General features: G+C 38.8%; 1 protein-coding gene and 1 non-coding gene across 8 annotated transcripts in view; one reads left to right on the top strand and one right to left on the bottom strand.

The window, feature by feature from the left end:
• Positions 1-16,459, top strand: part of PIK3C2A (phosphatidylinositol-4-phosphate 3-kinase catalytic subunit type 2 alpha) — a 96,860-nt gene that overhangs the window by 31,969 nt on the left and 48,432 nt on the right. For all 7 annotated transcript variants that reach the window (XR_004970441.1, XM_036325549.1, XM_036325548.1 and 4 more), the window contains 3 exons: positions 8,945-9,048; positions 13,870-14,027; positions 16,339-16,459. Coding sequence is in view for 6 of the 7 variants with exons in the window: in XM_036325549.1 (XP_036181442.1) it covers positions 8,945-9,048; positions 13,870-14,027; positions 16,339-16,459 (383 nt within the window). In the remaining variant the exon portion in view is untranslated. The remainder of the gene's footprint in view (positions 1-8,944; positions 9,049-13,869; positions 14,028-16,338) is intronic.
• LOC118665532 lies at positions 12,786-12,893 on the bottom strand. Its single transcript, XR_004970649.1, has one exon. It is a non-coding gene; the product is annotated as a U6 spliceosomal RNA (small nuclear RNA).

Raw genomic sequence — 16,459 nt, 5'->3', positions numbered from 1 at the left:
TAACTGCTTTACAAAGTATATACTGGTAAGTTTTTGTGAATCATTTCAAATCTTCACTGCTTTCCTTAATCCCCTAATGAACTCTTTCCACCTCTCTTCTAGTAGATGACCTTATTACCTTTTTTCTGGATTGAGGAAAGAAATATTCCTTCCCTTTTCCAAAATTTAATTCTTTCATCTCTTTTCCTATTCCTGTCTCCCCAAAGTATTTTCTACCATTATTTTTTATAAGGGAATTTGTACTTACTTCCTTTCCAGTCTTCTCTGTCCTCTATTGTTCCCATCATATTGCAGAAGTTTATTTCTGGTCATATGACTACTAATTGTCAATCTAGTGACCACATTCACTGTCCATCCCGTTTGTTTTGCTTGCAACAATTGACTACATCCTTTTTTTAAAACTTCTCTTCTGTTGCCCTAGTTAATCATACTTCCTATTTTTCATTCTATGATCTTTGACTCCTTTTCCTTTGTCGAGCTTCTAAACATAGGCATTTGCCTGAAGTTTTGTTCTTGGTTGTCTTTAATATTTGTTCCCTGTTTTCTCTTGTTCCAATTCTGTATCTTTAGGCTCCAAGATACAGAATTTAAAAACTACTCGTTTAGACTTTTATAGTGATGTAACTCCATGGGTCTTTATGGTTGAGAGGCTGTGATGGTTAAGTTTATGTGTCTACTTGACTGTGCCACGGAATGCTTAGGCATTTGGTCAGACCTTCTGAGTGTGTCTGTTAGGATGTTTCTGGATGAGATTAATATTTGAATCAGTAGATTGAATAAAGGCATATTGCCTTTCCTAATATCAGTGGGACTCGTCCAATCAGTTGAAAGCCTTAAACAAAAAGGCTGACCCTCCTGCCCATGAGGAACTCCTCCAGTCTGACTACCTTTGAGCTCTAACATGGATTTTTTTCCTGCCTTCAGACTCAAACTGAAACATCGGCTCTTACTGAGTCTTGAGCCTGACAGATTCAGACTAGAGCTATACCTTTGACTCTCTTGGGTATCCAGCTTGCCAACTGTGGTTCTCGAGTCTTGTCACTCTCTATAATTACATCATTTAATTTCATATAATAAATCAACCAATCTGTGTGTGTGTGTGTGTGTGTGTGTGTGTGTGTATGCGTATGCGTGTGCATGTGTAAGAGAGAGAAAGAGAGAGAGAGAGAGAGAGGTGTTCCAGCTTCATTTTCAATGAGTGCAACCCTCAGCCTCGTAAAGAGACTGACTCCTGTTGATGGAACTTGGACCCAAAACCCTTTTGGCTGGGATATTGCCCTCTCAGTGATCCTGATGTAGGCTGACAGCGGTTAGCAGACATAAATTTTCCCTATAGGAAATTGCAGAAATTGGATGAATGATCCTCAAATCTAGATCTTTAGCTCTGGAATAGAATTTCTGGAATAAAATATTTCTAGATTATGATTAAAAATTTCCAAGCCTAATATATTTACTAGAGAACTCAGTATCTTCCACAACAGACTTTTCTTTGTTCCATATATTGGATAATAACATTAGCAGTTATTTTCTTATTGATTATCATTTGTCTCATTCATTGAAAAATATTTGAGGCTATACATTGTGAGGTTTACAAATATTAATCATTTGCAAACCTCATCCTTAAAGAATTTGAGTAAGAAGAGGGAGACAGGCTGTGTATGCACATAAATTGCAGTACAAAATACAAAGCCTTGAGTGCCACATAAAAGTGTGCAAGATCAATGGAGAAAAGAGATACTTTGATGCTTAGGTTGTTTGAGTGGAGAAGGACTGGGGGCAAGAGCTTAGAGACTAAGTGTAAAATTAAAAAAATTTTTTTTTAAAAGAGTGGCGAGCCCACCTGGTGTGACTTGGTAGTTGAGCATCAACCTCCGAACCAGGAGGTCATGGTTCAATTCTCGGTCAGAACACATGCCTGAGTTGCAATAGAGGGCATGCAGGAGGCAGCTGATCAATGATTCTCTCTCATAATTGATGTTTCTATCTCTCTCGCCCTCTCCCTTTCTCTCTGAAATCAATAAAAATATATTTTTTAAAAAAAGAGTGAAGAAAAACAGAAAGAAATGCTAATGTGTGAGACAAAATAATTGGCAGCCCAGCTATTTAACTTTCCAGAGCCTATTATTACCTTAATGTATGACTAGAGAGTTAGTTATTATAATCTGTTTTTGTCACTGTCCATTGAAACTTATAACCTGCTTGAAAGGAAAGACCTAATTCATGAATGGCACTGTAAAAAATGCAACATTTGATTTTTGAAAAATCTAGAAATGTCATTAAGGAGATTCAAAATCTGTTAAGTAAAACATGCAAAACAGTTAAAGAAGGAAAGATGATTATTGGGCCAAGCAAAAATAGAGGTTTTCTATAACATTGCTCCTGCAAAGGTCATATGTTGTTTTTCCCATTGCATTATTTTTTTTTTAAGAAACTTGAGAGGTAGATTGGTATGGTAATTAAGTATGTGATTCTGAAGCTAGGCTACCTGGGTTGAAATCCTATCTCTGAATATATTACTTGTGTGATCTTGTATAAGTTAATTCATTTCTCTGTACCTCATTTTTTTTAAATCTGTAAAATGGGGATAATAGTACCCACCTACTAGCCTTTTTGTGAGTGCATGCCAAAACCAGCAAAATGTCTGACTCAAATTTCTTCTGCATGCCAACCCTAATTTTTTGAGAACATGTTACGCCTACTTGATATCTCTTAAGGTGTACGTATGTGAAGAACCTTGAAGAAATAATAAAATTCATTCGAGCGACAAAAATCACAGTATATGATGATGAAAAATACATTTATTTTTTAATGTATACATGTACACTGATAGTCCGATAGAAAACTTTATGACTCCATTTGATATTATCAGTGGGACTTTTGCTGCTGCATCATTGATGACAGAGATTTTACATCAGGTTTATATTTCGTGACCTTCAGAGATATGCACGAGCTACTACTTTCATCCGTCAGGCTACTCCTATTACGAGGCTTAACAAAATTCATCACTGAGAACAAAGATTCACAAGCGTATGTGGATGAAACCAAAACACTGGCCGGATCTAGGAAGGCAGGGAGAGTTAAGGCAGAGGCATAGAAATTGCTCTTCCCCTCTCTTGTCAATCCATGTCTATGGTTTTTAATATAACTTGTTATGTAAAATTATTTATTTATCTAAGATGCACCTACACTGAATTTATCTGAAAAATTAAAAAGTTGATATTAAGAAAAAAAATTGTAAATGGAAGATTATAAGAGAGGGTTTCATGTGCCAGCAAAAGTTACTGGCGTGCCATGTTTGGCACGTGTGCCAGGGGTTGCCCACCCCTGTACTAGGACTTGGTTAGAAATAAATAGTGCATACATATCTACCAGTACATTGCTTACAGCAAAGCCAGACATGTAATAAATACTCAGTAATTGCTAAATATTTTTTCGATTGTGCTAAAATACAAGTAACAAAATTTACCCTCTTGGCCTCTTTTAAGACTACAGTTCAGTGGTATTAAATACATTTATATTGTTGTGCAGCCATTACCACCATTTATCCTTATAACTCTTTTTACCTTGTAAAACTGAAATTCTATACTCATTAAACAACTTCTCATTTTTCTTCCCCCAAACTCCTGGCAACCACCATTATATATTTTGTCTTTTTCATTTTTGTTGTTAATCCTCACTCGAGTATATTTTTCCATTGATTTTTAGGGAGAGTGGAAGAGAGAGGGGAAAGACAGAGCGAAACAATGATGTGAGAGAAACACATCGATTGGTTGCCTCCTGCATGAGCCATGATCAGGGCCTGGGCTGGAGAGGAGCCTGCAACCAAGGTACGAGCCCTTGACTGGAATCAAACCTGGGACCCCTTTGGTCCACAGGCCAGCGCTCTATCCACTGAGCCAAATCGGCTAGGGCCATTTTGTCTTTTTGATCTTTGAATACTCTTAAGTGCCTTGTGTAAGTGGAGCCATACAGTATTTGTTTTTTATGACCAGCTTATTTAATTTAGCATAATGTCCTCAAGGTCCGTCCATGTTGTAGCATATTGCAGAATTTATTTTTTAAGGCTAAATAATACTCTGTTGTAGGTATATATCTTTTTGTTTATCTGTTCATCTGTTGATGGCCACTTGGTTGCTTCTACATTTTAGCTATCCTATCTAATAAAAGAGAAACATGGTAATTAGCCGTACCTCCGCTACCCTTCCCGTTGGCTAATCAGGGTGATATGCAAATTAACTGCCAGCCAAGATGGCGGCTGGCAGCCAGGCAGCTTGAAGCGAACATGAGGCTTCCTTGCTTCAGTGACGGAGGACTCCAATGTTCCCGCCTGCCTTGCCGGCCTCTGAGCTTGCAGTTTGAAACATTGTTACAAATATAGAAGCTAAACAAACTCCACAAACCTGCTTTCAGCCAGCTGGGATCTCAGAGCTGGAGTTGAAACAGTGTTTCGATTATAGAACCCAAACAAACCAGATACCTGCTTTCAGCAGCGGAGGCTTTAGAGCTGGAGCCAAGCCTCAGAGCTAAAGCTGGCCCAGAATTTAAAAAAATAAGAAAAAATGAAGCGGTTGGGAGCTTCAGTCACCCGCCAACCTGAAAACAGCCCTCAGCCCCTCACCCAGACTGGCCAGGCACCCCAATGGGAACCCCCACCCTGATCCAGGACACCCTTCAGGGCAAACCAGCCGGCCCCCACCCGTGCACCAGGCCTCTACCCTATATAGTAAAAGGGTAATATGCCTCCCAGCACCAGGATCAGTGGAGCCGCGAGGCCTCCCGGCACCGGCATCAGTGTGACGGGGGGCAGCGCCCAAACCCCCTGATCGCCCTGCAGCTCTGTGTGTGACAGGGGGCGGGGCCACAACCTCCCTATCTGCCCTGCTCTGTTCGTGACAGGGGAAGGCGCCCCAACCCCCTGATCAGCCCTGCTCTGTGCCTGATAGCGGGGAGCTCCCCAATCCCTGATCGCCCTGCGGCTCTGTGTGTGACAGGGTGCGGCCCCCTGATCGGCCCTGCTCTGTGTGATGGGGTAGAGCCATAACCTCCCCATCGGCCCTGCCCTGAGTGTGAGAGTGACGGCGCCCCAACCCCCTGATCCGCCCTGCTCTGTGTGTGACGGGGGCGGTGCCCCAACTCCCCTATCGGCCCTACTTTGTGAGTGACAGGGGGGAGCTCCTCAACCCCCTGATGGGCCCTGCTCTGTGCACGACAGGGCAGCGCCCCGACCCCCTGATTGGCCCTGCTCTGTGCGTGACAGGGGGCGGTGCCCCAACCCCCCAATCGGCCCTACCCTGAGCGTGACTGAAGGTGGCATCACAACCTCCCGATCCGCCCTGCTCTGTGCATGACAGGGGGCAGCGCCCCAACTCCCCAATCAGCCCTGCTCTGAGCCCGACCAGGGGCTGCACCTAGGGATTGGGCCTGCCCTCTGCCACCCGGGAGCAGGCCTAAGCCAGCAGGGCGTTATCTCCCGAGGGGTCCCAGACTGCGAGAGGGCACAGGCCGGGCGGAGGGACCCCGCCCTCCCCCCAAGTGCACAAATTTTTGTGCACCGGGCCTCTAGTCTATAATGATAAAAGTGGAATATGCAAATGAACCTAACGGCCAAAAAGCGGAATGACTGTCCAGATGACCACGCTATGACACCAAGGCAGGTGCAGCGTGATTGGTCGGGGGGCCTACTATTGCCCCATTATCACCCCGCAGAGGGAGGCCCTGGTGGGCGGTGCCTCCCTCTGCGGGGCAATCCATCATGGGGCTTCTGGGCTGCAAGAGGGCACAGGCCAGGTTGAGGGGACACCCCCCCTCCATGAATTTTGTGCACCGGGCCTCTAGTTGTAAATAATGCCACTATGAACATGGGTATACTAATATCTCTTCAAGAACTACTCTCAAGTTTTCTGAGTATGTACTCCAAAATGAAAATGCTGGGTTATATGGTAGTTTTATATTTAGTTGTTTTGGAAACCACCATACTGTTTTTCCACAGAGACTGTACAATTTTACATTACTACTAATAGTGCATAAGGATTCCGTTGTCTTCACATTCTCACCATCATTTGTTTCCTGTGTTGTTGTTTTTAAGAAAGTATCTTTTTAAAAAATTGATTTTAGAGAGAGAGAGGGGAAGGGAGAAGGATAGAAACATTGATGAAAGAGAGTCCTCGATCAGTTGCCTCCTGCACACACCCCACTGAGGATAGAGCCCACAACCTCACAACCTGGGCGTGTGCCCCGACCAGGAATCAAAGCAGGGATCTCTTGGTTCACGGATTGACGCTCAACTACTGAGCCACACCAGCCGGGCCATTCTAATGGGTGTGAAGTATTAAATGACTTTTAACTTTTTTTTTTTTAGAGGGAACAAAACATTCAACAAATTGAACCAATGGTTGAGTGCCTTCTGAACTACATATAAAGTTCTAAAAAATATATAAAATTAAGTAAAATTTGATTTTTATCTTTAAGGAGCTTTCACATTAGGAAAAATATTAAATAGGATATAATGATGCAGTGTTTGGTTCAGGCTAAGTAAGTACTTAAAAGAGCTAGGCGGGAAGAATTGCTTCATACTGAGTAACATAAAAAAGGCATAAATGAAGTGGCATTCTGTTGGACCTTAAAATTAATAGTTTGTGTTTTTTTTTTTTACTTCTGAGGAAAATTTACGAGGAAAGCATTGAAGACAAAGTTTCAGAGGGCAGGAAAGCTCATTTGTGTTTTATTAGGAACAGGATATGATTCAAGCTAACTGGAACATAGAAATCATTTAGGAAGTTCTCAGAAATATGATTGGATTAGATTATGACAAGGTTGGAATGTCAGACCAAAGGGTTTGTTAGGAACAACAAATCTCAGTATTTTAGGGCAGTATGGTCTGTTTACTCCAGTGCTTTTATTCTGTAACACAAATTAATGGATGTAATTGTTAAATATGAGATTGATGTCAGTATAATGGGGAAGTAGCATCAGTTCACACATAATCTTTACCAGCATATTACCATTTTAAAACAATCAACAGACTTTCTGACAATTAAAGAGAAAGTATTAGTAATATAAGAAAATATTAAGGAAAACACTGAAAATCTTGCAGAAATGTATTAGTAAAAATGGTAGTTGGATAAGTAGCTTTAAGAATGGTTTCATATTCCACAGTGTTAAGCTCTCTGGTGAAGCAGTGAATACATTAACTGTTGTGAAGACATTTTCTTTGCATTAAGAACTTTGTTTATTGAAGAAATCTATAGTCTAGATGATATTTTTAATAAATGCCCTCAAGAATCCATATCATAAATGAGGAGGCAGGAGCTCCAGGATAATGCTAGGTACAAATTCAAGTGGAGACTTCATTTTGCTAGTATTTTTATAAGATCTTTTTATTGTGTTAGTTGGGGCTTTGGTTATGAAGTTACAGTGATTTTGAGTAATCAGCCTTACCTCTTTTTCTTATAAGCTTTGTTATTTTTAGTTGCGATTTTCTGGAACTCAAGACTTGTTTGTTTTTCTTCCCCAAATGTGCATATCACATTCTAGCAGAAAGGTCTCTGCCACGTTTTAAAAGAAGAAAATTCGTAAAGGAGTTATTGCCCTAAGTTTCCAGTTTAATTTTCTGACAAAATGTTCATTGAAATCCATTACAACTCTTGATGTTTATACACTGTGCTCTGATTCACTTACTTTTTAAAAAACATATCTTTTTATTAATTTCAGAGAGGAAGGGAGAGGGAGCAAGAGATAGAAACATCAATGATGAGAGAGAATCATTGATTAGCTGCCTCCTGCAGGCCCCCAACTGGGGATCAAGCCCACAACCTGGGCATGTGCCCTTGACTGAAACCGAACCTGGGACCCTTCAGTCTGCAGGTCGTTGCTCTATCCACTGAGCCAAACGGGCTAGGATTGATTCACTTAATTTTTAATTGTTGAACATTCTAATTCTAATTTTAATGGAAATTTACATTTGAAATTTGTGCCAAATTAAGTATTTTTATGTAGTAACCAAAATGCCTCTATTTATGAACTCTGCAATTTGCCTTTGCTTGGGTGGTGAATTTATCTCCTAAAGGTTGCACACGAATTTCAATCAGACATAAACTTAACTTTTGAAGGACTATTGGGTTGTTTGTATAAGTTTATTATCATAGAAAATGTCCACTAACTCCTAGATCTCATTGTCTTGTGTAAGGAACCAGCTGCTTTGTTGGAATTGAAGGCCTAAGTTAAATACAGGGTGGGGTAAAAGTAGGTTTACTGTTGTTTGTATGGAAAATAATACAATAATTAATAAATAATATACAAGAGTAAACTCTGTTTTGTGTACTCACAACTGTAAACCTGCTTTTGCCCCACCCTGTATATAGAATTGCTGGTTTATTAGGGAAGTCCCAAATAGGCTTCTCTCTTCATTTTTGTAAAATAAGGGCTAGTCCTTTAATTTCATTTAGCTGTTAACTTTGTGTTTATTTCAGGAAGTATTTGAATGAAAATGTTTTCAGCATTCCATTCTTTTTTTTTTTAAATATATTTTTATTGACTTCAAAGAGAGGGAGAGAGAGATGGAAATATCGATAAAAGAGAAACATTGATCAGCTGCCTCCTACTGGGAATCGAGCAACCCAGTCATTTGCCCAATCAAACCTGGGACCTCTTGATTCATGGGTCAACACTCAACCACTGAGCAACATCGGCCAGGCTAGCATTATATTCTTACTAACCAACACAAAGAACAGCATCTTTCTACTTTTTGAGCAAATAAAACCAATGAATTTTAAAATAAAGTTTAGTTGGCATTACTTTTATGGATAGAAAAGTCCATAATTTAAAACTGTTACTAATGTCATTTATTTTACCTCCATATCTTTGTAAAAATGTGTTTGTACTATGCTGCTATTTAGCATTTTGGGTATCTTTTACTTTTAAAATAAAAATACTTTTTTGATTACAGAAAGACCCAAATGGGACCAGTAGTTTGCCAACTGGAAGTTCTCTTCTACAAGAAATTGAAGTGCAGAATGAGGAAGTAGCAGCTTTTTGTCAGTCCATTACAAAGTAAGGACATTTTTTTATAAATTAAAGATTATTTTTTATTAAATGCTTGCTTAAATATTTATTGAAAATTAACTTAGCACTAAGAATTCTAAATTCTTCAAGTTTTTAATAGTTTTCTCCCTGTGGCTTAAAACTTCAATTGGCACATAAACAAACTACAGTTGAACGTATATTTTTATCTGTTAGGTTTTTAAGTATTTAGAAGAAAGATTGAGGTCATGCAGTAGACATCTGATAATCTATTAACCAGTGAAACTATGGCTTAAACATTCAAGTTTCAGTACACTTAGATAATGCTTTTTTTTGTCTTAGGGACACTTTGTTTTGCTACATACTTTTCTAGCATTCAAAATACTGTCATACTTCTGTAAGAGATAACAGGCACCATTAGAGGAGCAAGTATATTTTCTGAAGGTTAAAAAAATGCATCTCTAAAACGTTCTTTTAATTTTAAATCTGTCTAATATTTATAGATGAGGAAATTGAGACTCAGAGAAGTTACCTACCAAGCTTACTGAACTATTCCTCCAGGTTTCTTTTGCCTCTGGTTCAGTGTGTTTTCTTTCCATTATATCACTGTATTAGCTGGACTTCCATTATAAGTACTAAAAACCCACCTCAAACTAGTTTAAATCAAGAAAGATTATGTACTAGTATCGGTTTACAAGCTGATATAGGACAGAGCTAAGTGACAGCCAGATCCAGGAATTCATACACTGTAAGGATCCCTCCTCCCTTTGTATTCTGTTTTCTAATTTTCTATCCTTCTGTCTTCCTTTTCTTCCACTGCAGATGAGGTTTTGAAGGCAGGAGATACAACCACTGATAGGTTAGATTTCATAATCTAATGGTCTTGCTAGCAAAGACGAAATGGAGTCCTCTCAGTTCACACCAGATAGAAAAAAACTCTGAAAGGAAAAAGTGGAAGTGGCTAAGGGGGATGAGATATGTTATCAAAAGAAGGGAAACTAGATCACCACCATGGGAATTTATTCTTAATCCCATATTTTCCCTAGTGTGATTTGCTTTAAGCAAAGCAGAGTTTGGGACTTGCAGATAATTTTTGAGTAGGTACATTATTTTAATGTTATTTGATGGACTTACTATTCAACTAGATTTTCTAGACTCTTGGTAATATTTCATTAAAACTGTCTTTCTTTATGTTACCTTTTAACCAGAATTTCTTTTCTGCAGAATACCCTAGGGGGAAAAAAGAAGAAAAATATCAGTAGAGCCACTTTTTCTTCCCTGCAAAGATGACTCTTAACTGGATTTTTTTTAATTTAATTTTGTTTTATTTCTTATTTCTTTATTACAAAGAATATTACACGTCTCCTTCCCCCCACCCCCCCTTGACATTCCCCCGGCCTCCACTACCCCCCAGTGTCTTGTGTCCATTGGTTATTCTTATATGCATGCATACAAGTCCTTCGGTTGATTTCTTACCGTCCCCCCCAACCCTCCCCAGGCTTCCCATTGTAGTTTGACAGTCTGTTCAATGCTGCTCTGGCTCTGTATCTATTTTTGTTCTTCAGTTTATAATGGTCTTTATTATCCATAAACAAGTGAGATCATGTGGTATTTTTCTTGGCTTCCCAGGGGCCGTCTCAGCCTCACAGAGGCCGTCGCAGCCTCACAGGGGCCGTCTCAGCCTCACCGGGGCCGCAGCCTCGCAGGGGCCGTCGCAGCCTCGCAGGGGCCGTCGCATCCCACGTTGGGGGTAAAAGTGCGAGTCAGAAGCTCCTTTCGCTGTCTCTCCTGCTGCTCCCTTGCGTATCGATAATGCTGGAAGTTTCTGAGAGCAGTGTGCAGTTGCTGGACATCATACTTTAACTGGTAACACAAAGTTTGGCATTCTGTCTTTCGTTGGGCGGCTCCTTGCTGGACAAAATCTCCAGGTGTTCCTGGTGGCTGAATATCTGGTATGCTTGCTTGGATTTCATTTTCTACTAAGTGCACAGACTGCTTGTCTGCCGTCTCCCAGCGTCCCATGTGAGACTGGATCTGGTGGACCTGCTTGTGCGTTTGCTGGTACAGCGGTTCCATGTCGCCGGCCCAGCTGGGTTCGGCTCCGGCTTCCTCTGAACCTGATTCTGCCTCTTGAGTGTGTCCCTTATGTATGCGAGGAGTTGAAATCTACAGTTTGTTGGGTTAGGCTGCAAAAGCACAGGTGGTTCCTTTTGTGCCACTGGCACAGCTTGGGCAGGGATGTAAATTGAGTAGGGAGGGGTCTCCGGGAATCACGAGGGCGGAGCAAAGAGCAATGGCCTCTCTGCGACTCCTCGCCTCTCCGCGACTCCGCGTTTCCGCGTCCCCGAGTGCCAGTGAGCAGCTCCATGACAAAGCCACCCTCGCTCTCCAACCCGCTGCAAGGCCATCCCGCTTCTCCCTGTAGGGGTCTGGGACCTCAGAATCCCGCCCCAAACAAGCTCAGTGGATTCGAGAGTTTGTAACCCCTTCCGATTGAAAAAAACCGTGCATCCAGTTGCAGCCCGCCTGGCGCACAACTCCGTACCTCTGTTCTTGGCGCCTCTGTACATCCTACTCAGTCTCAGTGCTCTTCTTTATTTCCTTCCAGTTGTAGCGTTTCCACTGGGCCAGCTTTCCCGTGGCTCTGAATGATAGCTGTTTGTCTTATAGTTAGTAGTTTCAATGTTGTTGTGGGAGGCAGCACGCACAGGTCTGTACCTTACGCTGCCCTCTTGGTTCCTCCTTAACTGGATTTTTAAAACTCATATTTTTCACTATGCATTTAAAATAGGAGACAATTTGGATGAGTTATTACGCAAATTGCATTTATTAGAAATTAGCTATGCCATTATATCATTATGTTTGTGTGGTTAACAATTTGGGAATAATCTTTTACGTTCGTGATTTGGAAATAATCTGTTATGTGTTCATCTAGTCCAGTGGTTCTCAACCTTCCTAATGCCGCGACCCTTTAATACAGTTCCTCATGTTGTGGTGACCCCCAATTTCATTGTTACAAATTGAACATAATTAAAGAATAGTGATTAACCACAAAAACAATATGTAATTATATATGTGTTTTCCGATGATCTTAGGCGACCCCTGTGAAAGGGTCATTCGACCCCCAAAGAGATCGCGCCCCATGGGTTGAGAACCGCTGATCTAATCCCTTTAATTTTCTCCAGAAGTCCTGTGTGTTTTCTATGAAACTGTTGAATGACTATTGCATTTAATTTAAGAAATTAGGCCCTCTATGATCTGCCTTTTCTCACTACTTGAATCTTTGAGTTATTTACAAAGACTGCCAGTAATCTACAATGATTTTTTTTTTTTTGGTCAAACATTGGTTTGTTTATTTTTAATCCTCACCAAAGGATATTTTTCCATTGATTTTTAGAGAGAGTGGAAGAGAGAGGGAAAGACAGAGAGAAACATTGATGTGAGAGAAACACATTGATAGGTTGCCTCCTGCATGCTCCCCGGACTGGGGAAGAGCCTGCAACCAAGGTATGTGCCCTTGACCGGAATGGAACCCAGGACCCTTTGGTCCGCAGGCCCACGCTCTATTAAAATGATTATTTTTTATTTACACACACACACACACACACACACACACACACACACACACACCCTGGCTTGTGTAATATGAAACCCAAAAATGAACTAAAGAAAGAATGAGTTCTTCTTGTAATTTTATTTTTATTTTCTTTAGTAGAGAATGATTACAACAAATATTTCAGAGCAGTAGAAAGCAGAAGTGCGTTTTTTTGTGTGTTTTTAGGCTTAAAAAATGTGTGTGTCATCCTTGCACAAGGGCCATGCTAATCCTCTATGTATCATTCCAGTTTTAGTACATGTGCTGCTGAAGTGAGCACTGAAATAGAGGTGCTTTTGAAACCCTGTTCTAGGAACTTCTCTTGTTCTCCTGTGACCTTGGAGATTGAAGTCAGGAGGAGATGTCCCTTGAAGAAATGAATGGCTCTTTTTTCCCTTGTGACTTAATTGTTTTAATCTCTACAGAAGCAAATAGGCAGCACTTCCAGTATTCATTTCATTTTATAGCTCTGTGAAAAAAGTAGATGGGAAGATTGGAACTCATCTTCTAACCTCCAGAAAAAAAGTTAAAAAGAAGCTCCTTAGTTTAAAGAAGGCATCAAATCCTCTTTTGTCTTCTGATAACAGAAGTACTGTCTGGAGATGAGCTATACACCGTGCTCGTATATTTAAATTTAAACTATATTGCTCCTCTGAATATCTATGAATGTTACGAGTACATTTATAGGAAATTCTCTGTGTTTTAGAAATTACTTTGAGGAAATAAAGGCCTCATAGCACTGTAAAATCCATTTTCTATGTTGTGTGTGTATACTTTTAAATCATTGTCTAACAACCAGAAACAATGTATAGGAAAAAGAACCTTAAAAAAAAGATGTTTTAAAAGACAACAAACCTTTTATTCCTCTGGCAGTTACAATTTAGGGCTGCATCACCTGTATTATCAGTATTTGTTAAAAATGTACCATTTTGTGTAATTATATTGTGTAGCAAAAGAATCTGAAACAGAGCACCTCATTTAATGTTATGTGTCCAGTGTGTGCTCGGTTAATGTTGATAATGCTACAAAAGATATCCTGGCAGTACTTAATCTCTTTCCTTGAATTCCTTTGATTTAAAAGGCAAATTCTGGTATTTGGAGTTTTGACAGGGGTCCATTCATTGCAGTTCTCATGAACTGCTCTAGAATTGAACAAAGGCACAGAATTGAATAGCTGTAAGCATGCAAAGCCTTGTTCAGGGCTCAAATAAATGCAGCTTTAAAAAAGAATTTAATTTCTTCTTTCTTGTGAACAGATTAAAGACTAACTTTCCATATACCAATCACTGCACAAATCCAGGCTATTTGTTAAGTCCAGTCACAGTGCAAAGAAACATATGTGGAGAGAATGCTAGCGTGAAGGTCTCCATTGAAATTGAAGGATTTCAACTACCAGTTACTTTTACATGTGATGGTAAGTTTGTAGTTCCCAACCATCCTGTTTTGCTCTGATTAGAGAGAAAATGTTTAAAATGTTAATAATTTTCATTCTCTTAAGAAAACAACTCTGTTTTTAAAAATGTGTGTGTGTGAATATGGTAAAATACTTAACATTCATTAGTTATCCTTTTCAAAAAGTTGGCATTTCATTTGGATACTTTCCTGGTTAGGACCAGTGGGAAAACAGTTTACCTTTGTAACTACTGTACATATTTCTCTGAAAAATACTGAGTAACTTTGGTTAGTCAGTGGCTCTTGGCCAAGGCCCAAAAACATTAGATAAAAAGGCCAATAGATAGCTAATTAAATAAAAAATCAAATTTTTTATTTTTTTGTTTTATGGCAAGAAGAATGCTTGTTTATAAAAAGCTGTCAGTGAAATTGAAATTCCAGTTATCTTGCTAAGCTCCTTTCTTTTAAGGCTGTGATTTTCAACCTTTTTTCATCTCATGGCATACATAAAAATGTATTTTTTGCCAGTTTGCCAAAAAAAAGTATAATTTTGATTCATTCACTCCAGATGGCTATTGTGTTGGGTTTTATTTTTTCTTAAACATTTTTATTGATTTCATAGAGGAAGGGAGAGGGAGAGAGAGATAAAAACATCAATGATGAGAGAGAATCATTGATGGGCTGCCTCCTGTACACCCCCCACTGGGGATCGAGCCTGCAACCCGGACATGTGCCCTGGACTGGAGTCAAACCCAGGAACCCTCAGTCCACAGGCCGATGTTCTAGCCACTGAGCCAAACTGGCTGGGGCGTCATTTTTTAAAATGACAATTTGAGGAAAAAGAGGTCAGTGCCTCCAACTAAATAGTCAGGTATGGCATGTTTTAAAAATTCTTACAGCACACCAGTTGAAAATTGCTGCTCCAAGGAGAAGATATTTCTCCTTTAGTTTTAAGCCTTCCTTCAAAATTTGATATAGGAAATTTTTTGCTATAGTTTTAAAAACTGCTTTTATTTTTTTTTTTATAGTTTATTGCTTTTCACAATGTATATTATTTTAATGGGATTCCAACAGTAGAATAAGATCCTATATTTCTATAGCACTTTGGCCTAAAAATTATGCCATTTTTTTTCTTTAATGGTTATGACTAAGAATATGTCTAATATTGGATACTCTGTAGCTTTGTACTTTTAAAGGCCCTTTGAAAAAAATCTGAAACAAAAATGTTAGCCAACTATAAACAGTCATTTTTTAGTTTCTAAAGGAAGAATTATTCTTTTTAAATATATCTCACATTTTGGTTTGAAGAAACATTTACCTCTATGCAGTAAGAGTTAATACTAAAATTGAAGAAAAAAAAGACAATAGGTCCCTTGATTGAAATAAGCATGAGTATCAATGCTTACACATTGATAATAAATGTTTTAATTTGTATCACATTTTGGTTTGCTGTATCAAGATCTGATTGCTTAAAAAAATTTCAAGTGCCTAATGTTTGGTTCTTCATTAATGTGCAGATTTATAATGTACATTTCTACTAAGAAATGTAACCATATTATGGTACAAATGGTTTGTATGTTCAAATGATATATGTTAACACATATTTAACTATTCAGAAATATAGCCATTATATTAAATAGAGGTTTTATGTCCTTTTCTGCCAAGTTGATAATTTTCATGAAGTTTTAATGTAATCAGTGTCTTCTAAATCTAGCATTGGAGCTTGAAGTATAGAAATTGGTTACTTTAAAGGTTACCTTAGTTTTTAATGTGCTGTGATCTTAGTATCTAGCTGTTTCCCAGAATGATAATTGAATAATTCTTTACTTGTTAGATTTTTATTCTTTATCAGAAGATTTACCAGGCAAATGTCAAACATTTAAAATGGTGATTCTTTTTCTTAATGGTGGTTTAAATTATTGTTTGCTAGATACTGCTAAATGCCATCCTTTTTGGAAGTGTCTGTAATAGGGAGGTAACTTGCTTAGCCCTAAGATAGTAATCAGTAGCCACATGTGGTTATTGAGCACTTGAAATATGATTAATTTAGTTTGAGATGTGCTGTACGTGTAAAATGCACACTGGATTTTAAGAGAATATAAGATAATCAGAAATTTAAAAATCTTGATAGATTAAGTAAAACATTATACTTAGCTTCACCTATTTCTTTTTACCTTTTTCATTGTAGCTACTAGAAAATATTAAATTATAGATGTAACCTGCATTATATTTTATTACATAGTGCTGTCTTAGGTAATAAGAAATACAATCTGAATAAATGTATATTTAGAGTTAAATAAGCAAAATGAAAATGATGACTAACTCTTTTACAGTGAGTTCTACTGTAGAAATTATTATTATGCAAGCCCTTTGCTGGGTGCATGATGACTTGAATGAAGTAGATGTTGGCAGCTATGTTCTGAAAGTTTGTGGTCAAGAAGAAGTACTGCAGAA

Source organism: Myotis myotis, unplaced genomic scaffold (genome assembly GCF_014108235.1).
Source record: "Myotis myotis isolate mMyoMyo1 unplaced genomic scaffold, mMyoMyo1.p scaffold_m19_p_10, whole genome shotgun sequence".
Classification (NCBI taxonomy): Eukaryota; Metazoa; Chordata; class Mammalia; order Chiroptera; family Vespertilionidae; genus Myotis; species Myotis myotis.
Note: the sequence above shows the minus strand (reverse complement) of the source record. Positions and strands in the feature narration are given on the sequence as shown.